The following is a 24,170-nucleotide window of genomic DNA, read 5'->3' as shown; positions in this document are numbered from 1 at the left end:
AGGGAATATTCTAAAAACCATAATAAAAAATAAAAAAACTTTAATGTTTGAAAAACTTCAGTCATTGTAGGATGACTAGATCATTTTTTATAAGGGAACTTCTTATTTTTTTTTCACTTGTCATTGACTAATTAACTCTAAATTCATGAATGTATTTATGAATTTTCGTGCTCGCTTAAGTGCACTGAATCTGCACTTGAAGTGTACTTTAAATCTTAAAGTGTTAGTTCACCCAAAAATGAAAATTATGTCATTAATTACCCTCATGCCATTCCAGACTCGTAAGACCTCTGTTCATCTTCGGATATTTTTTCAACAAATGATATTTTTGTTGAAATCCGATGGCTCAGAAAGGCCTTCATTGGCCACAATGTAATTTCCTCTCCCAAGACCCATAAAAGGCACTAAAGACGTCGTTTACAAAGCCCATCTCACTACAGTGGTTCTACAATTTTTATATGAAGTGACGAGAATAGTTTTTGTGCGCAAAAAAAAAACAACAACAACTAAATAACGACTTATATAGCGACTTATATTCAAAACACTTCTTCCTGAAGCCTCGGCGCTTAATGAATCAGCATATCGAGTCATGTTTCGGATCGCGTGTCAAACCACCAAACTGCTGAAATCACGTGACTTTGGCAATCCGAATTATGAATCGATATAATGATTCATAATCGTTTAAAGCTTTGTTTTGAAATTGGCCATGACTATATAAGTCGATATTTAGTTTTTTTGTGCACAAAAACTATTCTCGTCACTTCATAAAATGATAGTAGAGCCACTGTAGTGAGATGGGCTTTGTAACGACGTCTTTAGTGCCTGTATGAGTCTTGAGAGAGGAAATAACATTGTGGCCAATGGAGGCCTTTCTGAGCCATCGGATTTCAACAAAAATATCTTCATTTGTGTTCCGAATATGAACAAAGGTGTCACGGGTGTCAAACGACATGAGTAATTAAGTAATTAATGACAGAATTTTCGTAAACTAACTCTTAAAAAGTATATTTTTAAAACTGTACTTGCAGATAATATAATATTAATTTTAAAAAAAATGTGTCTTAAGAGGATTTAAAGAGAGCACACTTTCACAAATGTTTAACACGCGTAAAAAAACATTTAACATTAAATGTGCATTTTGTAATAAGTTTTAACTTTAAAGTATTTAAAGAAAAAAAATATTCCTTTTATTAAACCTGTAGTATATGACCAGTAAAGCAAATGTGTAGATGTCTGCAGTTTCACTAATATACAGTAGTCAAAAAATTCAGATGAAAAGTTGGACCAAATATACTTTTCTCTTTTCTCAGTTTGTTTATTTTACTTTTTTTTTCAATACACTGCTAAAAATGCAACGGTCTTCTTACATAAGAGCTTGTTTGTTTATCATTGATTTTTATTTTTAGTATGCAAAAATACTTCCCACATTCAGCAATGTAAAACTTTGTACCATTTTTTTACCCCAATTAAAAACTCATCAGATCTGTTTAAATATGACAAGACATGGTCTATGTTTCAGAATAGCCTACTACTATGCTACTCCTAATATTTCTTAGTATATAGTAGGTATACTGTGCATAGTGTGTAATACCTGGATGGCCATTTGTCAACTTATGCGGTATACAACCAGAACATACTGCACAGAATACTGTATCCCACAATGCAGTGTATCATATTCAGATGATAAACATGCAATATTATGAGGTCATGTGACAACAATGTAGCATAGTACTGTTCCGGACATGTAAGGTTGCATATTTTATACTGTTTTACAGAGTATTTAATATAAAGCAGTATACAGTGGTGTGCAGTTTGCTATAGGGATGTGCCTGAATCTTAAATCCAAATGTGGAAAGGTGCTAAAAATGAATAACACTTCTACGGACCCCCAAAGGAACATGGTTAGGCTTCATTGACAAATATTCGAATATCATAAATCCGAAAATGAAAGTAAAAAGCGTATTTATAACGGCTCTCTGATACCTGCAAATTATACACAATATAATTACCCAACTATATAGGCTTGCCTTTTTACCAATATATTTTTATTTTATCTTTTTTCCAATCACCATCTCACTTTTAGGGTCTCCGTAGAATGTATGATTTTATTTTTTCCAAACATAGTGTTCGGCTTCAGACACATCCCTAGTTTGTAGTTTGCTAATATTCCATTCTAAACATAGCCATTGACTGTTCAACCTTGATTTTTCAAGTATATATCCCAACATTTTTACAAAGATCCCTAATGCACATCTAAACTAATGCAATATACTCTCAAAAGAAAAGAAAGTAGCCTATTATAAATTCTTCTTTAAAACTTTGGATCTGTGACACATATCAGCTGACTTCTTCATAATCAGCCCTTTTTTATCATTCATCTTGTCAAATGTTTTAACAGAATTTGTTGATGCTCATGATGTGAAACATGAGGTATCCTGGTACTGGATGGCTCAATTTAACTGCATAGGAACATGTGTGTCATCCTCTTTTAGTCATACAGTATTTACAGAATCGACAAAACCAGCAACACAACATCTATCCACACAGTTACTGTGGAATCATAGGAGCAGCCTGAGATGGGACATGGGAACAAGTTCTCTGATTGTTCATCTACTGTCCAGGGACATACGGCCAGCTGATGGAGCTTCCAGAGAGCTGCATGTCTCGGATAAGCGTCTCGATTGGCGTCTTGCCTACCAGCCGCATGAAGAAGAGTTGAGAGATGAGGTTGGCGGGAACGGCTCTCAGGGCAGGCAGTCGCAACAGGAGTCGGCCGAAGCGCTGTGGCTGACCTGGGTACTGTATGCGCTCGTACTCCGTCAGGGCCACCTGGGCTTTCTCCTGCAGGCTCTCGATGTGCGCCGGATCTGACAGCCCACATGCGTCTGAAAGGGAACACAGAGTTTACAACACAGCTGGAAGTGAAATAACAGTAAAAAATTGATATTTGGCGATGTTATTTTCTCTTTTACAAAGATAAGCTTCAAAAAGAGCAACACATGGCCTCTTAAAATTTTAGAAATCTGTGAACAACATCCTAGAAAACTGAAATTTGTCAGTAGACTTGCCTTTTTAAAACCTAACTAGAATTTTACAGTTTGTGAAGGGTGACGTTTACCTGTGCAACAATCACTGCCACTAAGGTGTTCAGAATGGTTTCAGCAGAAAACTATGCATTTACTAACGTGTTCTGGGAGGTTTAGCATGTGGCTATGCCTTTACTAACATGTCCAAGTGGGTTTTAGCATGTTGCTATGCCTTTATTAACATGTTCTGATGCGTTTTAGCATGTTGCTATGGCTTTATTAACACGTTCTGATGCGTTTTAGCATGTTGCTCTGCCTTTATTAACATGTTCTGATGCGTTTTAGCATGTTGCTATGGCTTTATTAACACGTTCTGATGCGTTTTAGCATGTTGCTATGCCTTTATTAACATGTTCTGATGCGTTTTAGCATGTTGCTTTGCCTTTACTAACATGTCCAAGTGGGTTTTAGCATGTTGCTATGCCTTTATTAACATGTTCTGATGCGTTTTGTCATGTTGCTATGGCTTTATTAACACGTTCTGATGCGTTTTAGCATGTTGCTATGGCTTTATTAACACGTTCTGATGCGTTTTAGCATGTTGCTATGGCTTTATTAACATGTTCTGATGCGTTTTGTCATGTTGCTATGGCTTTATTAACATGTTCTGATGCGTTTTAGCATGTTGCTATGGCTTTATTAACACGTTCTGATGCGTTTTAGCATGTTGCTATGGCTTTATTAACATGTTCTGATGCGTTTTGTCATGTTGCTCTGCCTTTATTAACATGTTCTGATGCGTTTTGTCATGTTGCTATGCCTTTATTAACATAATCTGATGCGTTTTGTCATGTTGCTCTGCCTTTATTAACATGTTCTGATGCGTTTTAGCATGTTGCTATGGCTTTATTAACATGTTCTGATGCGTTTTAGCATGTTGCTATGGCTTTATTAACATAATCTGATGCGTTTTGTCATGTTGCTCTGCCTTTATTAACATGTTCTGATGCGTTTTAGCATGTTGCTATGCCTTTATTAACATAATCTGATGCGTTTTAACATGTTGCTATGCCTTTATTAACATGATCTGATGCGTTTTAGCATGTTGCTCTGCCTTTATTAACATGTTCTGATGCGTTTTAGCATGTTGCTATGGCTTTATTAACATGTTCTGATGCGTTTTAGCATGTTGCTATGGCTTTATTAACATGTTCTGATGCGTTTTATCATGTTGCTATGGCTTTATTAACATGTTCTGATGCGTTTTAGCATGTTGCTATGGCTTTATTAACATGTTCTGATGCGTTTTAGCATGTTGCTATGCCTTTATTAACATAATCTGATGCGTTTTAACATGTTGCTATGCCTTTATTAACATGATCTGATGCGTTTTAGCATGTTGCTATGCCTTTATTAACATGTTCTGATGCGTTTTAGCATGTTGCTATGGCTTTATTAACATAATCTGATCCGTTTTGTCATGTTGCTCTGCCTTTATTAACATGATCTGATGCGTTTTAGCATGTTGCTCTGCCTTTATTAACATAATCTGATGCGTTTTAGCATGTTGCTATGGCTTTATTAACATAATCTGATGCGTTTTGTCATGTTGCTATGGCTTTATTAACACGTTCTGATGCGTTTTGGCATGTTGCTATGCCTTTATTAACATGTTCTGATGCGTTTTAGCATGTTGCTAAGGCTTTATTAACATGTTCTGATGCGTTTTGTCATGTTGCTATGCCTTTATTAACATGTTCTGATGCGTTTTAGCATGTTGCTATGCCTTTATTAACATGTTCTGATGCGTTTTAGCATGTTGCTATGCCTTTATTAACATGTTCTGATGCGTTTTAGCATGTTGCTATGCCTTTATTAACATGTTCTGATGCGTTTTAGCATGTTGCTATGGCTTTATTAACATAATCTGATGCGTTTTGTCATGTTGCTATGCCTTTATTAACATGATCTGATGCGTTTTAGCATGTTGCTAGGCCTTTATTAACATGTTCTGATGCGTTTAGTCATGTTGCTTTGCCTTTATTAACATGTTCTGATGCGTTTTAGCATGTTGCTATGCCTTTATTAACATGTTCTGATGCGTTTTAGCATGTTGCTATGCCTTTATTAACATGTTCTGATGCGTTTTAGCATGTTGCTATGGCTTTATTAACATAATCTGATGCGTTTTGTCATGTTGCTCTGCCTTTATTAACATGTTCTGATGCGTTTTAGCATGTTGCTATGCCTTTATTAACATAATCTGATGCGTTTTAACATGTTGCTATGCCTTTATTAACATGATCTGATGCGTTTTGTCATGTTGCTCTGCCTTTATTAACATGTTCTGATGCGTTTTAGCATGTTGCTATGGCTTTATTAACATGTTCTGATGCGTTTTAGCATGTTGCTATGGCTTTATTAACATGTTCTGATGCGTTTTAGCATGTTGCTATGGCTTTATTAACATGTTCTGATGCGTTTTATCATGTTGCTATGGCTTTATTAACATAATCTGATGCGTTTTGTCATGTTGCTCTGCCTTTATTAACATGTTCTGATGCGTTTTAGCATGTTGCTATGGCTTTATTAACATGTTCTGATGCGTTTTAGCATGTTGCTATGGCTTTATTAACACGTTCTGATGCGTTTTAGCATGTTGCTCTGCCTTTATTAACATGTTCTGATGCGTTTTAGCATGTTGCTATGCCTTTATTAACATGATCTGATGCGTTTTAGCATGTTGCTATGCCTTTATTAACATGTTCTGATGCGTTTAGTCATGTTGCTATGCCTTTATTAACATGTTCTGATGCGTTTTAGCATGTTGCTATGGCTTTATTAACATGTTCTGATGCGTTTTAGCATGTTGCTATGGCTTTATTAACATGTTCTGATGCGTTTTATCATGTTGCTATGGCTTTATTAACATGTTCTGATGCGTTTTGTCATGTTGCTATGCCTTTATTAACATGTTCTGATGCGTTTTAGCATGTTGCTATGCCTTTATTAACATAATCTGATGCGTTTTAACATGTTGCTATGCCTTTATTAACATGATCTGATGCGTTTTAGCATGTTGCTATGCCTTTATTAACATGTTCTGATGCGTTTTAGCATGTTGCTATGGCTTTATTAACATAATCTGATCCGTTTTGTCATGTTGCTCTGCCTTTATTAACATGATCTGATGCGTTTTAGCATGTTGCTCTGCCTTTATTAACATAATCTGATGCGTTTTAGCATGTTGCTATGGCTTTATTAACATAATCTGATGCGTTTTGTCATGTTGCTATGGCTTTATTAACACGTTCTGATGCGTTTTAGCATGTTGCTAAGGCTTTATTAACATGTTCTGATGCGTTTTGTCATGTTGCTATGCCTTTATTAACATGTTCTGATGCGTTTTAGCATGTTGCTATGCCTTTATTAACATGTTCTGATGCGTTTTAGCATGTTGCTAAGGCTTTATTAACATGTTCTGATGCGTTTTGTCATGTTGCTATGCCTTTATTAACATGTTCTGATGCGTTTTAGCATGTTGCTATGCCTTTATTAACATGTTCTGATGCGTTTTAGCATGTTGCTATGCCTTTATTAACATGTTCTGATGCGTTTTAGCATGTTGCTATGCCTTTATTAACATGTTCTGATGCGTTTTAGCATGTTGCTATGGCTTTATTAACATAATCTGATGCGTTTTGTCATGTTGCTATGCCTTTATTAACATGATCTGATGCGTTTTAGCATGTTGCTATGCCTTTATTAACATGATCTGATGCGTTTTAGCATGTTGCTATGCCTTTATTAACATGTTCTGATGCGTTTTGTCATGTTGCTATGCCTTTATTAACATGATCTGATGCGTTTTAGCATGTTGCTATGCCTTTATTAACATGATCTGATGCGTTTTAGCATGTTGCTATGCCTTTATTAACATGTTCTGATGCGTTTAGTCATGTTGCTATGCCTTTATTAACATGTTCTGATGCGTTTTAGCATCTTGCTATGCCTTTATTAACATGTTCTGATGCGTTTTAGCATGTTGCTATGCCTTTATTAACATGTTCTGATGCGTTTTAGCATGTTGCTATGCCTTTATTAACATGTTCTGATGCGTTTTAGCATGTTGCTATGCCTTTATTAACATAATCTGATGCGTTTTGTCATGTTGCTATGCCTTTATTAACATGATCTGATGCGTTTTAGCATGTTGCTATGCCTTTATTAACATGTTCTGATGCGTTTTAGCATGTTGCTATGCCTTTATTAACATGTTCTGATGCGTTTTAGCATGTTGCTATGCCTTTATTAACATGATCTGATGCGTTTTAGCATGTTGCTATGCCTTTATTAACATGTTCTGATGCGTTTAGTCATGTTGCTATGCCTTTATTAACATGTTCTGATGCGTTTTAGCATGTTGCTATGCCTTTATTAACATGTTCTGATGCGTTTTAGCATGTTGCTATGCCTTTATTAACATGATCTGATGCGTTTTAGCATGTTGCTATGCCTTTATTAACATGTTCTGATGCGTTTAGTCATGTTGCTATGCCTTTATTAACATGTTCTGATGCGTTTTAGCATGTTGCTATGCCTTTATTAACATGTTCTGATGCGTTTAAGCATGTTGCTCTGCCTTTATTAACATGTTCTGATGCGTTTTAGCATGTTGCTATGCCTTTATTAACATGTTCTGATGCGTTTTAGCATCTTGCTATGCCTTTATTAACATGTTGAGATTGTTGAATCTTGAGATTGATATAGGATTTAGAAAGTAATTAGTAATAAGTAATTAAATATTTTTTGGAGATAGTAAATTGTACAGTAATCTAATTACACTATTAAAGATGTAATTAGTAAGTAGTAATGAATAACTTTTTAGAGTAACTTACCCAACACTGCCTACAATCTAGTAATTCTCTCCTCAAAGACTATTCAAATTTGTATGTATGAACAGTTGTAATAGTTTTGCATTACTATGAATATCTTGATTAATTTATGATTTGGTGGGAATTCAGAAAGACGGTACTTTTGGAATACATTTCTAACTTCATCACTGATCACTCACCTGGTGAGAACAGAGCGATGGCTTTCAGACAGCTGTATTCAGCAGAATCCACCTGCAGTCGTGCCAGCTTGTCCACCTGGTCCTGGAAGACCCGCACCTGGTCCATGAAAGACACAACGCGGTCAGCGGGCATGGGGGAGGAGTGAAAACCAGCAGCTGCTAGAAGAGGGGCCGTGTGCAGGGGCAGAGCCGATTGGGCTGCATTCAGGATGAACAGTTCACTCCAGCTGAGTCTCAGAAGGGCCACCTGCTCCGACACGGGCAGGTCAGGAAAGTACGGAATATTCCGGGCCCACTCTATGGTACTGAAGAGCAATCGGGCTGCCAGCTCACATATATTGTCAATGCCCATGATGGAGCTGTTGGCTCCCGAGAGCTGCTGGCCGCATTGGGCTCCGTAGCGGCTGTTGGGGTACGGCTCTGCTCTCAGCAGCAGAGAGATGAGTTCAGACACTGGCTGACCATTGAAGAAATCAGCACCCATACCCGGACCTCCTCCAGCATCACCGCCTGCTCCAACCATGGAGGCTGGGCTGATGCCTGCATGGGAGGGAGGAATTCGACCACGCTGGACTGCTGGAAAGGAAAGAACAGAGAGAAAGGAAACATCAATATAATGATTATAAACAATTAACTCCCTTTTCCGATAATGCAAGCATGAAACCAGCAAAGTTATGTAGGAGATTGTTTGTTCAGGACAACTGTCAGGTGTTTAGTAAGAAAAAACAAGCATGTATGCAGAATGTTTAAGTTACATATGCATATTAGTCTACTTCTGGTTTGCTGACCTTCTTTCCTCATGCCGACCCGGAAACACTTCTTCAGGCGACAGTACTGACACTGATTACGGTGGTGCTGATCAATCTGACACTCTCTGTTTGACCTGTGAAGGTAATTTAGATAAATTTGAGCCAAGATAGTACATGAGATAAACAGTAATTAAGATTGAGCACTTTAATGGATAATGAGCGTTCAAATAAACAGAAAGTGCAAATAGGTGTGAGCATACCTATGTTCAAACATTATGATTAAAACAAGACCAAATCCTTGATAAAATATTAAAATGTATTAAAGAATATTAAGAAATATTAAAAATCATATTTTCCCTGAATGTTATTTAATTATGTTGGGGTATGTTCACATAACAACGATGTACTAAAAACGAACAAGTTTTTCTTTTGTGTTTTACACATTCAGAAGGCAACGCTGTCAAAACGATTCTCGCTCACACAGATCCACAAAAACGACTACAAATGTTGCATTATACATGCCAAGCCAGCAGATGGCAATGTCACTTGAAGAGTGTAAAGAAACACTACTGGTCTATAGACTGAAGTCTTTTTTCTAGCATTATCCATTCCTGGCAAAGAAGCAGTCAACGGTTTTGTGTAGAAAAAAAGGCATTAACTTGGGAATATTGTTATACTGAGACTTGACAAAACTACACAAAACATCTTAAGTACATGGCAGCTGCACTGTATTAATTAAAGACACAAACACTTTAATAAATTAATTAATACATTATTTATTTTAGATTGTATTAGTGTCTACCAAATAATAATCACTATCCCTAAAAAGAAAAGAAATACACTGTAAAAAATTATTTAGAAAAAAAGTTACCTGGTTGCCTTAAAATTTTGAGTTCATTGAAATTAAAATTTTGAGTTAATACAATGAACATGTTTTGAGCTTCGACAACCTTTATTAAAAGATTATTAAAAAATGTTTTAAGCATATTGGGTAATTGCGTGTGTTTTATTTCTGATGATGCAGTGAAACATGCCAAATAGTGCTATTTTCATGATTTATCACATTTTTTATGTGGTTCAGATACAAAAATATTTTGAGTTTCTATTTATTAAACAAATTTCCTTCATTGTATCAACTCAAATTTTTAATTTCAATGAACTTAAAATTTTAAGGCAACCAGGTAACTTACTTTTTTAGGTTAAACCAACAAAAAACAACCAAAATTTTTTACAGTGTATATATATATATATATATATATATATATATATATGATATTCTCTTTTTTTTAAAGACAAAAATGACTTAATGTTGAAAATGCATATTTTGTCATTGTTCAAAAGACAGAAATTCTAACTGTAATGGAAATAAAAAATTAAAAAAAAATTGTTTGCAGGTTACAGTCCAACATAAAGCTGAATGTATTGCCCATTTTGTGAATTAATCTCTGTCCTTCGTGAGCTGCCATGTGTGAAGAGCTCTCAAGTGATTCTCAGGTAAATTATCAGTCGCATAACCTTGGCACAAATACAGAAAGGACACAGTTCTGTTCATTCATTCCTAAAGTTCCCATGGCAGCAGGGCTAATGTTAGATCTGCTGTAAGAGACCAATTATATACACACAACATGCACAGTTGTGTTCCGACAGCCATGTACATTTGTGCAACATTCAGCTGTAATGGCTGGGTATTTTTGTAGAAACGTACATGCTGCTCGGAACCAACACAGTCACGGCCAATCAAGGCTGTTGGTTAGGACAAAAACTCCGATTTCAGGAACTGTTGGCGATTAATTCACTGGTGGTCATGCTGTTGCTTTCTCCATTTGAACACTGCTCAATATTGTTTCATGCTGCGGTTTCTGTAACCTCAAAATTTCAGTTGAAAAATGACTTGTGCCTGCTTTGTCGTTGTCAGTATTTGTGCTCAGATAGCTTGACTGCATCCAAAATCTCAATCTCTTGAATTGGTACTTATTTTGAATAAGCAATTATTTTGTGGCCACTAAAAAAGTATGATCCATATAGTGAATGTAATCCAGACATACTGATTTCCCCATGCTCATTATCATGTGACCTACCAGCGTCGGTTGTGTCACTTCACTGCATAAATCCTCTCCCATGGCCTCACGGGATAGTAAAGGCCCTGCCCCAAATGGAACACTTCATGTGCACTTTCAGTCTTGTGAACCTACAATGGCCGCTGAGCGCAAGTGTCCGTTAAGTCCACAAGACCGTAGTAGGGTGTCCCATACGTCATTTAAGTTTAAAGAAGGGTGCTCGTGAGCGCCCCCTTTGCAGCTGCTATCTGCCCTCGATATGCACTTCAGCTGAGCCCTCAAGTTCACAATCTATGCAGAGGACTTCTACCCGGCAGTCAAAGCGGCATAAAGGTGTGGATTCTGAGGAAGACCGTAAGGGTTTAGGGTGCCATTTGGGACAGGGCCTAAGTGTGCAACGTATTTGCACACTTCAGAATCTCGCCGGAAGTAGTAGGTCATCGGGGGACTTTTTGCCTACCCTTTTAAGAGTGCTGTGACTTCTTTTGTTGCATACTGTTTTTCGCTCCCACTATATAGTAGGGAAGTATGATTTCGGATCTACTGCAGCTCATTTGTTGCACTGCACCTGGTTCAGTCAAGAAGTAAGTAACCTGACTAGTGAAATACAACTGGTGTGCTCAGCTAAGCTATGTAATGTGAAATAAAATCCTCTTTGCTTGCAGAAAATGGCTTAGATCTTTACATTTGTATTTATTATAAGATTACAGAGGTGGACTAGCCTAGAAATCTAGACGCACCTTAGCGGCAGCAAATTTAATCTGCCTGCAAGTGTCGTCTAGGAACTCTCAATACCCTTCTGAACTGTATTCCTCACAATCTGGACGGGCCAATCACATCATGTATAGAGTCGGCGGACGCGGCCATAATGACGACGGCCGAGTTGCGTTTGCGCTTCTAGTAAACACAGAAACTGGCGAACGGCGGTGGTCTTTCAAATCAACTTTGACTGTGATTCTGGTAGACTTGGAGTTAAGCTTTTCTCTGAGAAAAGAACAAAGAACGGCACTGAAGTCATTCTTAAAAAGGGAAGATGTGTTCGGAGTTTAGCCGACCGGTTACGGCGAATGTTTAATCTGTCAGCGAGCTCTGCTTCACCTTCGTTGCTCTGGTTGGTTGTAGCGCTATCCTATCGCGTGCAGAGGGAGTTTGAAAGACAACCGTTTATCCCGCCCCTCGGATTGAGCCCTGTCTATGGTGAGTTTCCAGACCAAACATCTTGCTGTGGGTCTGGCTTGTCAGGCTAGAGGTGGACAGTAACTAAGTACATTTACTTGAGTACTGTGCGTAAGTACACTTTTGGAGTGTCTGTACTTAACTTAATATTATTTGTTTCATGAAACTTTGACTTTAACTTTACTACATTTGAAAGACAAATACTGTACGTTTTACTCTACTACATTTCTATCAAGGTCCTTAAAGTTGAAAGTCGTTTCTGTAGCAGCTTTGAAAGTCGTTGGATGATTTTTTCCTTCTTTAAAAGGTTTTTTGTTGTTGTTGTTGCAGACAGTCTATCAGTAATCTCTCTTATAGGGTCATATAAAGTTTCCCAACTTTTTTTGAACACTGATCAGTTCATAGCAAAATGGAAGAAGATGGTTCCTCGGCACAGTGTGTGCACACCACACATAGCCATACTTTGAAAGTATTTTCCAGTTTTTAAAAAAATCAAGATTAGTTTAGTTGGCATACACTTGATGCATGTCTTATAAAATGTTAAAAATGTAAACGTCTGGGAGAAAGTGAAGAGTAAAGTTGGGAGAATACCGGATGTGTTTAAGTTTATTGGATCCGTGCATTCAGCGTTAAAGTGACCGCAGCTTTGTAAAGAGCTTTGTAACTTTTATACAAGTATTGAAATGAGTTTAAGTTAGTTGTATGCTAGCATGTCAGATGGAGCATCACTGACTGGCTTAAACCATGATGGCATAGTGTGCATTCATATAACAATAATAAAATAATGTGTTGACATAAAAAAGGAAACTTACTTTTGATACTTAATTACTTTTAAAAACAAATACTTCTGTACTTTTACTTGAGTAAAAATCATTTTTTAGAACTTTCACTTGTAACAGAGTAATATTTGACCAGTAGTTCACTTTTACTCAAGTAATAGAGTTGTGTACTTTGTCCGCCTCTGCATGATTAACATTATAACATGATTACTTTTATTCATCTCCTCTATTACAGGCTGATTCATGAGCATTGTAAATGTTCACTTACATATATTCTAATTTAAATGTCAGTAAGAGGTTAACAGAGTTCACAGAAAGTTCAGCCAAATTCCTTTGCTGGGCTGCATCTGGACACCAAGCGTGTGATTGGGTGTTCTGTCTGACCACTCACAAATCATGTGATTTCATGTATGTGGAAAACATGAACTTGTTTGCTAAGCAATGGGAGAAGGAGCGATAGATAATGCATCTGTGTTTCTCACCTGCAGGTGTAGTTGAGGTTCCGCCGGATGCTCCTTTTAAAGAAACTCTTGCACCCTTCGCAGGTGAAAACCCCATAGTGCTTCCCGCTGGATTTGTCTCCACACACCACGCAGTCCACCACGCAGGCCTTGTCCTCCTCGGCACCTTCCGCATCGCTGTTCCCTGCCCGGGGCGAGCTTCCCTCCTCCTCCCCCCGCAGGTAACCTTTCTCACCGAGTCCATTAGCGCTGCCGTTGGGGTTGGCCCATCCCCCGCTCACCATGGCCATCTCTGTGTACACCAGCAGGAGCTGCTTGAGAAACCTTCCCGCGTCGAGAATTCAGAGCCGCCCAGGAGAGAATCCCTTTAAGCTGCAGACAGTAAGCCGAACAAGTCAGACTTGGAGGAAAAACACGTTTAACAGCACTCTGTAGACCTCCGAGGCTTACCAGGCTGACATGTTATTGACGTCAAATGTCATATCAAAATCCCGCAGGGGAGTGCTCATCCCTGTTGCTTTTCTTCATGTCCACTAACCACAAAACCTCTGAAGATCTCAAGATCTCTTTGATTCAATGAGCAGTTCAGAGTTGGACAGCTTACCTCGCCCTTTTCACAGGAAATAATAAATTACACATAAACTCACCCAGACTTCAGGGGAAAAGACAAGCTTATCCGCATGCTGCACAGCTCTGAGACATGGATAAAACGAAACTCCTTAGCTAGCAGCCACTGTGACATTACACCATAGTCGACATGCCCCCTAGTAACCAACAAGTTAAACCAGTTCTTCAGTACTGAGAACCGTGCCGTTCTGTTTAGAAGCGTTGAGGGTATTACAGGTCAATTGGATAGGTTTGAGGCAACCTGCCAGTGTATTTCGTAGTCATTTGTTTTAATCATCCACAGAAGAAAAATCACAAATTAGATCTCGATTGTTTCCACTAATCTCATAAGTGTCTTCTCCAACAGTGTTTGAACTCAAACATTTCTCATAAAAATTTTCAGAGACCAAATTAAATGACATTAACTGTACATAAAAAAGGTCTAATTTGAGTCTACTTCCGCTTTTCCTAATTTTAGGAGAAACATCAGAGTTGATAACTGAGAACTCCAGTCCCCTGGGCTATGAAAGGGCAGCAGCTGAGCAATACATAATTATCATCTGGTGTTATCTTAACTTCATGCAATCTAAAAGAAACTGCCTTCTAGTGAAGAGTTGATTTCTAAACAGGACTGAACCACAATGCCAAACATGCAGACAGCAACCTGGGTAATGATAAACAGAACTCAGCCCCCACCCTGCTCCTCAAGGATCAAAGTTCAAGAAACTTCCTTGGTCTTTCTCGTTGTTAAACAACACAATCCTGAATGCTCTTTCAACTTAGTTCTCACAGAAGAGAAGGAAGCACTTTTTGGCCATGCAGAGGAAAGCCTCCGTACGGTCTGTGCAGATACGACAGAGAGTCCTTCCGTACCTTGTTTCGTCAGTGCCGGTTCGTCCAGCCGTATGGTCTACGGGGCCTCAGCATTTCCAGGAACTGATCCGAAGCTCTTTTAGCAGTCTGCCACTTCCCGTCCCCTGCTTTTCTCCATTCATCAGTAAATCATGAGATCCAACAGTCAGGAGAGACAGCTGACCCGAGCGTCTGTGGTGACTGGCCAACAAACCTCGCTCTGTTCTCTGTCTCTTTCTCTCTCTCTCTTTCTCTCTGAGTAGTGGCGGGTGAGCGAGCGTGTGTCTGTGTGTTCAGGGATTTGACACTGCTATTCAAGCCCTCTGGTTGCCATGGTGCCGCTTGCCTTATAAGGGTAATAGAGTCAAAGAGCAGTGAGTGGGCTGTAGCCACTCTACACAAACAACCAGGAATGTGTAACCACACACACGGTTAACCCCTCAAGGGATGACCATAGGTACACTCAGCATGCATCTTAGGATGGTGAAGACTTCCTAAGTGAAGATCTCAACATCAGAAGGTGTGTCAGTGTGATTAAAATCAAATCACTTGACAGAATGTGGCTAAGGATTTTATTTTAAAGCTTATTTCACTTTAGAAAGTTCCTCAACAAACTATAGCTTGAGCAGAAACTGTAAACATAGTTCTTTCATTTTATTTCACCAAACATCCTACTATTATAAAAGAAGTCTTTATTTTATGTAGATGTGTCTGGCAGAGCACTTTATGCTGAGCTGCTGTAAATTCGGTGCATTTGTGCAGTGAAGAGCTTAGAGCTGCTTTGTTAATCTGATTTAGAGCTTTTTTAGATCACTCTCTGAGGAGGAAGCTCACCAAAATCTTTTTGTCTTCTCATCTGATTGTTTTGGCTTTTACCCTGAGAAAACCACCTTAAAGCAACTGAAGATGGTTTGATGGTCTTAGATGGTTTAGATAGCACACAAGTTTGAAAAATGTCAGATGTTACAACCACAAGAGTTTAAAAACCTTAATTTTTATCATTTATTTAAATATTTTTACCTTGAAAAAACCTTTTGAGCATGATCTGTATCATTAAAAAAAAAAATCTTTATCTTGAACTCTCTTAAATTACTTCTTTAAGATATAGTATATTCTTATACAAATTGATGCTATTCCTTTTTATCTTTTTCCAAGTCATGTTTATTCTTTTTACAGGGATAGTTCACCCAAAAAGGAAATTTTGATGTTTATCTTCTTAGCCCCAAGGCATCCAAGATGTAGGTGTGTTTGTTTCTTTAGTAAATCACAAAGGAAGATTTTTTAAATCCAACCATTAACCTCCAAAATACAGATGCGATCATATAGGATATCTATCTATCTATCTATCTATCTATCTATCTATCTATCTATCTATCTATCTATCTATCTATCTATCTATCTATCTATCTATCTATCTATCTATATATATATATATATATATATATATATATATATATATATATATATATATATTCCTGATTAGTGCCTGCACAGATCGGTCGAATGAGGCATCTATGTAAATATGTCTATGATTGCTCCGGTATTTTGACCTTTCCGGCGGAAGTATTCGTCTGTTCGGTTACTCGCAGAAACTGATCGTTTTGTGTCTTAAAGGGATAGTTCACCCAAAAATTTCAATTCTGTCATCATTTACTAATCATCCTTTATAAGCTTCTTTCTTCTGTTGAATACAAAAGAAGATATTTTGAGGATTGTTTGTAACCAAGCAGAGAGAGAAACCATTTACTACCATTTTTTCTCCCTACTATGTTAATCAATAGTTGCTCTATCTGCTTGGTTACAAACATTCTTCCAAATATTTCCTTTTGCCTTTAGCGGAACAAAGAAACTCATATAGGTTTGGAACAACTGGAGGGTGAAGTTTTTCAGAATTTTCATTTTTGAGTGAACTAACCCTTTAAGACATCAATGTGTCGCCACGAGCCACAGGGTTTAATACGGATTCTTATGTCTATGTGTTTTTTACTCTCATAGAATTGCATCCCATTGACATGCATTAAATGACTGGCACAGCAACAGCTGGAGTTAAAAATCTTAATTTGTGTTCTAATGAAGAAACAAACACACCTACATCTTGGATGCCCTGGGGGTAAGCGGAGAAACATAAAATTTTCATTCTTGGTTGAACTATCCCTTTAAGCATTTACTGATTTGCGTCCTACAAATTTCAGATGGCACCCTTTGAGCCATTTGTTCTCTGCTCTCTTTGCTTGCTTTGCTGTGTTTGTTTTCTCTCTGTGTGTTTCCAGGTTTCTGGGGTTGAATTGTTTGTATTTAATCTGCAATGCAGTCTCTCCTAGAGTCTGGTCAGTCAGTATATGTGCAGTCTCTTTCCAACATCCAAAAGGCGATATGTTTCAGATTATCATAGGTCATTTACCTGTCAAATACACACAATCACACATTGAAACATCTAGTCAAAATCCAGCTCTTTTAAATTAATATTTTCAATCTTTAAATTTTATTCTGGCCCCTTATCATCTTATAGTATTGGCAATATACAGAGGTTTTATTTATTTGATCAGATTTTTCAGGAAAAAAATCTCAGTTTCACCAATGCTGTTAATAGCCTAGACGGTCTGAGCTCTTGGTTCAGGTGTTGAGGAATGTTGTAAGTGGGTTTAAACGTTAACCATTTCAGGTGTAAAACCATTTGCCCGAGCAACACACACTGAACTCAGCTTCTATTAACGTCATGGTGCTCTCTGACCCATACGAGAGGTCTGTCTCCCGATGTTGCGGGACCTTTGACCTTAACAGAGAGACTGAGCGTCAGATACTGACCAGCACGCCGCAGCGGGCCGTAGAAGAACATCTGCTAGGGCCACAGCAGAGCAAGGCAGGGCCAAGAATCAACATCCTTCACCCTGAGAAAAACAGAGGAAACTGCCCTCATTTGGTGGGAAAGTCACACTTGAGCAATTGTTATTCAAATAAGTTGACCTCAGTATTGATTACGAGGTTTTTAAAGATGTCTTGCACCAACTAAATATTTAGTCAAGTGTTCCTCTAAACAAAGGTGGAATAATTAAAAGTATATTTATATGTTCCTATAGAATCTATAAAAGAATCACTTCTATTTCAAGCACTTCACTTTAGCACAAGGCAATTATGACATTTTTAACAAACAAGTTACATTGTGTACCTTCAAAATAAAACCTTAAAAATTGAGTAAAATGTAAAGAAAATATATAACTAAAAATAGAATAAAAACAATTGATCAATTATTTTACTTTATTCTCTACATTTCTGCAGCTTTTGTATAGTTTACTTTTCAAAGCTAGTATTACGGACTTACGGACAGTTGCTGAGAAAGCTCAACTCGTTGCAACAGAAGAAAATACATGTAAATAAAATAAAAAAAGGAAATTAAGAAAACATCAGTTTGGCAATGAATACAACTCAACCAAATACAGAAGTGTGCCGCAAATACACGCATACAATCAGGATGTTAGAGTAAACAATAAACTCAAGGTCATCAACAACACTGCTGAGTAGACATTGAAAAATAAGCGTTCGTTACTTGTTGGTGTGCCCTTGGAACATTTCCATTGTGGTCTGTGATATTTGCAGTATGTTTCTGCATTTGGTTTCATTGGAAGTATTTTTAGTGCGTTTCTGTATTTGGTTGTGTTGTGAGAATTTACAGGGCATTTTTGAATTTAGCAAGTAGTGAGTATTTGCAGTGTGTTTCTGCATTTGATTGCATTGGAAGTATTTTTAGTTTGTTTTTGCATTTGCTTGTGTTGAGAGTTAGCCTGACAAGCCAGACCCACATCAAGATGTTTGGTCTGGAAACTCACCATTGACAGGGCTCAATCCGAGGGGCGGGATAAACGGTTGTCTTTCAAACTCTCTCTGCACACAATTGGATAGAGCTACACCAACCAGAGCAACGAAAGTGAAGCGGAGCTAGCTGATAGATTTAACTTTCGCCATATCCGGTCTGCAAAACTCAAAACACATCTTCCCTTTTTAAGAATGACTTCAGCGCCATTTTTTGTTCTTTTCTCAGAGAAAAGCTTAACTCCAAGTCTCTGGAGTCGCGGCCAAAGCTGATTCGAAAGACCGCCGTTCGCCAGCTTCTGTGTTTACTAGTAGCATGCAAGCGCAACTCTGCCGTCATTATGTTAAGCCCCGCCCACTGACTCTAAACAAGATGTGATTGGCCTGACCAGTTTGGTTTTTACAGCTCAGAACTGCATTGAGAGTTGCTAGACGACACTTGCGGCAGATTAGATTTGCTGCCGCTAGGGTGCGTCTAGATTTCTAGGCTAGTTGAGAGTATTTGTAGTGTGTTTCGGCAATTGGTTGCATTGGAAGTATTTTTTTTTTGTCTCTGTATTTGGTTGCTTTGTGAGTATTTGGTTGTGTTGTGAGTATTTGCAGTGTGTTTCTGCATTTGTTTGCATTGTGAGTATTTGCAGTGTGTTTCTTTGTTTGGTTGTGTTGTGAGTATTTGCAGTGTGTTTCTTTGTTTGGTTGTGTTGTGAGTATTTGCAGTGTGTTTCTGCATTTGTTTGCATTGTGAGTATTTGCAGTGTGTTTCTTTGTTTGGTGGTGTTGTGAGTATTTGCAGTGTGTTTCTGTATTTGGTTGTGTTGTAAGTATTTGCTTGTGTTGTGAGTATTTGCAGTGTGTTTCTTTGTTTGGTTGTGTTGTGAGTATTGGCAGTGTGTTTCTGTATTTGGTTGTGTTGTGAGTATTTGCAGTGTGTTTCTGCATTTGGTTGCGTTGTGAGTATTTGCAGTGTGTTTCTTTGTTTGGTTGTGTTGTGAGTATTTGCAGTGTGTTTCTGTATTTGGTTGTGTTGTGAGTATTTGCAGTGTGTTTCTGCATTTGGTTGCGTTGTGAGTATTTGCAGTGTGTTTCTGTATTTGGTTGCGTTGTGAGTATTTGCAGTGTGTTTCTGTATTTGGTTGTGTTCTGAGTATTTGCAGTGTGTTTCTGCATTTGGTTGTGTTCTGAGTATTTGCAGTGTGTTTCTGCATTTGGTTGCGTTGTGAGTATTTGCAGTGTGTTTCTTTGTTTGGTTGTGTTCTGAGTATTTGCAGTGTGTTTTTCTGTATTTGGTTGAGTTGTGAGTATTTGCAGTGTGTTTCTGTATTTGGTTGTGTTGTGAGTATTTGCAGTGTGTTTCTGTATTTGGTTGTGTTGTGAGTATTTGCAGTGTGTTTCTGTATTTGGTTGTGTTGTGAGTATTTGCAGTGTGTTTCTTTGTTTGGTTGTGTTGTGAGTATTTGCAGTGTGTTTCTGTATTTGGTTGTGTTGTGAGTATTTGCAGTGTGTTTCTGTATTTGGTTGTGTTGTGAGTATTTGCAGTGTGTTTCTTTGTTTGGTTGTGTTGTGAGTATTTGCAGTGTGTTTCTGTATTTGGTTGTGTTGTGAGTATTTGCAGTGTGTTTCTGTATTTGGTTGTGTTGTGAGTATTTGCAGTGTGTTTCTGCATTTGGTTGTGTTGTGAGTATTTGCAGTGTGTTTCTGCATTTGGTTGCGTTGTGAGTATTTGCAGTGTGTTTCTTTGTTTGGTTGCCTTGTGAGTATTTGCAGTGTTTCTGTATTTGGTTGTGTTGTGATAATTTTTCTGTGAGTTTATGTATTAAATGCATTGTGAGTATTTGCAGCACATTTCAGTATATTTCTGCAATATTAAAATTGTGTAACTGTAATTATTTGCACAAGTAAATAACTTGCACTAAAATATAAAATTGAGACAATTGAGACAATATAAAATTGAGAAAACAGGGGATGGAGAAAAAAGGAGGGAAAGAAAAAAGGGTCAGCTAGGGTTATTCAATGGGCTCTAATACGCTCAATGAAGACATCTTATTGGGTAAAGGGATTACAAATCTGCTCCCTTCACTGAAGGCCTATGCTGCCTGCTTTCACCTCTAAGATTCTTACTCTCTTAATCCGTCTCTTACTGGAAAATAGAGTTAGGGTTTTACGTGAGGTCAGTGTTTGTGTGTGGCGCAGTGGTTTGGGGTCAGCTTAGGGCTGCGCGTGTAGACTCCAATGTATCCAACCTAGCAATGATATTTAAAGGGTTGGTTCACCAAAACTTTCCAAACACTGTCAACATCCAAAAAGAACACTATACAGTATAAGTGGTCCATATGGACATTATATTCCAAGTCTTTTAAGCCATTATTGTTTGAAAGTCACAGCTCCCTATTTACTTTTGTGTAGCTAATGAAAAGATTTGGACATTTAGCTAAATATCTTCATATCAATTAGCTACATTAACAATGAGTGTGAGTAGATGTGTTCATTAATTTCTCCACCCTCCACCCAAAAGTCCTTAGGACATACAAAATAAAAGAAAGAAAAAGAAAAAAGAAAAACATTCAATCATTTGATCAGGGTCAAACCTCTTTTTTTATTTGAATAGCAGCATGCTTTACTGATAAGTACTGAGAGTGAGAGGTTAAGAGCGAAGAAAGGGAGGGCCAGAGGAAATGAGAGGAAAACAGAAATAGAGAACAAGATGAAAAAGAGAGCATTGACGTCTGTGAGAAAAAGAGCATCGGCCAGCCACAATCCGCTCATGCTGTTCAGAGGGAAGCGTATTTAAATGTGACATGATGTTTGGGGTAAATGAGGTGACCTTAACCCTGTGGGTCAGAGCCTGCTGTGTGTGCGTGTGCTTTTGAAGAGGGGGTGGGGTCCTAATAACCCACCCCCCTAGCTGTGATTGACAGCTCTTGTTTTTGTGAGTTTTTTCCCAGGGATCGGAGCATCCCAAAGCTCTTAAAACACTTTACACGACACAGATGCTGCTGGATTTGTGTGGCATGCTCTTCATTGACATTTGCCTTCACTTTCCTTTTGTTGCTTTGTATGACGTCTGTACGGCTGTGTATTAGTTATGAATAGCTGATTTAATACATGCGTGTCAAAATTTGAAGGCTTCTGTTAAAATATGGGTAACACTTAATTTCAATGGTCCACTTTAGACATTCTACTATAACTATGAATAACTTTGCAACTACATGTCAACTAACTCTCATTAGAGTAGCGCTTTTCCACTGCATGGTGCAGTTCCGTTTGGCTCAGTATGGCTCGCTTTGGTGCTTTTGCACTGCATTTACAACGATCATTCTATAATCCCACCCACTTTAAAGGGATACTTCACCACTTTTTCATATTAAACTATGTAATTCCCTTAACTAAGATGATTTGATTCATACCTCTCTCGTCTCAGTGCGTGCAGTTAATCGGTCTGACGCGCGGTAACATTCTGAAAGCATTTAGCTTAACCCACTAAGCCCAGTTCATTCACTATGGTACCAAACAGAGATCAAGTTAGAAGCGACCGAACACCTCCACGTTTCCTCTATATAAATACAGTTACACGAATAATTGAACGACCTAGTATGGTGACAAAATAAAACGTGGTGCTTTTCTAAGCGGATTAAAAAGGAGAACTATAATACATGGCGGAATAGCACTTCTGAGAGTACTTCGACTCGACACAGTAAAAAGTCCCGGCTGAAACATCCTCCCCATAGACTGTAAAAAAATATGGATGTAGTGTCTGTGACGTCACCTATAGGATTCCGATAAGCCGTTCTGAAGCTAAAAGTAGAGACGAGCTGGGCGTTGCCATCATGCGAGCGAGTCATTGCGTGTCACGGCCGGATAACATAAAATGGGCAAAAAGGCGGGATGTGGGCAGAGCTTAAGTGACGCAATGACTATAGACGGCGGATAAATGGCTATCCACCTGTCACTCAAAGGACCCACGCCCTTAATTATGCAGAACTTTAAGGCTTTATATAACATAAGCGAATGAGATTTAAAAACATTCACCCCCCTCACATGAAGGTCAAAATTAGCCGTATAGGCAAAAACCACAATTTGTACCAGGCTGTAAACATGTTTTTTTCTGCTGTAAAGTTGAGAATTTTAACATGGGGCTCAATGAGATTCTGCTTTCTTCTGGAGCCTGCCCCCTAGTAGCCAGTAAATGAATTGCAGTTTACATTACTTCGGTATTGGCTTCAAGAGAGATCGCGGGGGGTTGCCGCTTTCCCGCGATCTCTATCTTGAAGCCAATACAGAAGTAATGTAAACTGCAATTCCTCAACTGGCCACTAGGGACAGGCTACAGAAGGGAGCAGAATCTCATTGAGCCCCATGTTAAAATTCTCAACTTTAAAGCAGAAAAAAAACATGTTTACAGCCTGGTACAAATTGTGGTTTTGGCTTATAAGGCTAATTTTGATCTTCATGACAACTGTGAGGGGGTGAATTTTTTCATTCGTTTACGTTATATAAAGCCTTAAAGTTCTGCATAATTAAGGGCGTGGTTACAAGTGGATAGCCATTTATCTGCCGTCTATAGTCATTGCGTCACCTCAGCTCCGCGCACATCCCGCCTTTTTGCCCATTTTCTGTTATGCGGGAGTGACACATGATGACTCGCTCACAAGATGGCAACGCCCAGCTCGACCCTACTTTAAGCTTCAGAACGGCTTATCGGCATTCTATGGGTGACGTCATGGACACTACGTCCATATTTTTTTACAGTCTATGGTTGCCGCTTGAGCCTCCCTGACATCTCCCCCTCCCCCCTATTGACAGAAATGAGAGAGCCATTTCGAACCATACCAACAGTTACCATGCAGTGGAAAAGCGCCTGTTAACATTTTATTTAACAGACATTGTACTACTAACTATAAGTAAATTTGCAACTACATGTCAACTAACTCTCATTAGAGTATAAGTTGACTGTCTGCTTAATATCTGCTTAACACTTTATTGTGATACTCCCTAACAGACATTCTACTGACTATAAATCATTTTGCAAGTACATTTCATCCCAGACCCTAACACCTAATTCCGTCTAATAATACTCTAATGATAGTTGACATGTAGTTGCAAAGTTACTTATAGGTAGTAGAATGTCTTAAGTGGACCTGGACCATTGAAATAAAGTGTTAACCATATTTTAAAATTAAAACTGCAGTCCGTAGTTTTTCCTCTTTGTCGCCATCTCTGTTCGAAAACTGCAATTGCAGTTTTTTGGCGGAATTATCAACTTTACGCCAGTTGTGCCTCGGTCAGCACAGCGTGGAGGAATCCAATGTTTAGAGGAGAATGTGCAGTCATTTACCGCGGCGGTGTGGATACTTTACATTGAAAATCACAGATTTTTTGTTTGAAAGTATGACCGACATAAGGATGCCATCTGAACAAGTAAGTAGCTCATCCACTTTTGTTCTCTAGCCACTCCGAAGTCCGAAGACTTTTATATTTTACAACGGATGAATCGGAAATGGAGCAATATAGCCTGCTAGCTGGGACTCCTTCTTTATGTATACAGATATGACACAATGAGGCAACGATATGCTTGAATTTCTCGCA

At 38.3% G+C, this 24,170-nt stretch overlaps 1 protein-coding gene across 3 annotated transcripts; it reads right to left on the bottom strand.

Annotated features, from left to right (window-relative positions):
• Nucleotides 1-1,164: 1,164 nt before the first annotated feature.
• On the bottom strand, nucleotides 1,165-15,845 carry nr2f6b (nuclear receptor subfamily 2, group F, member 6b). 3 transcript variants are annotated; one of them, XM_067430841.1, is made up of 5 exons: nucleotides 14,802-15,845; nucleotides 13,344-13,694; nucleotides 8,889-8,983; nucleotides 8,101-8,673; nucleotides 1,165-2,885 (listed from the first exon to the last, which is right to left on the bottom strand). In XM_067430841.1, the coding sequence occupies exons 2-5, from the start codon at nucleotides 13,610-13,612 to the stop codon at nucleotides 2,611-2,613; spliced, it is 1,212 nt and encodes a 403-aa protein (XP_067286942.1). In that variant the 5' UTR covers nucleotides 13,613-13,694; nucleotides 14,802-15,845; the 3' UTR covers nucleotides 1,165-2,610. The 3 variants fall into 3 exon arrangements, with proteins under 3 accessions (XP_067286942.1, XP_067286940.1, XP_067286941.1); XM_067430839.1 differs by having other exon boundaries at nucleotides 8,101-8,676; nucleotides 14,802-15,838; XM_067430840.1 differs by lacking the exon at nucleotides 14,802-15,845 and adding an exon at nucleotides 13,773-14,735 and having other exon boundaries at nucleotides 8,101-8,676.
• Nucleotides 15,846-24,170: the final 8,325 nt, after the last annotated feature.

The sequence above is a fragment of the Pseudorasbora parva genome, chromosome 22, assembly GCF_024679245.1.
Source record: "Pseudorasbora parva isolate DD20220531a chromosome 22, ASM2467924v1, whole genome shotgun sequence".
NCBI lineage: Eukaryota > Metazoa > Chordata > Actinopteri > Cypriniformes > Gobionidae > Pseudorasbora > Pseudorasbora parva.
This window is presented reverse-complemented; position numbering and strand designations above follow the sequence as displayed.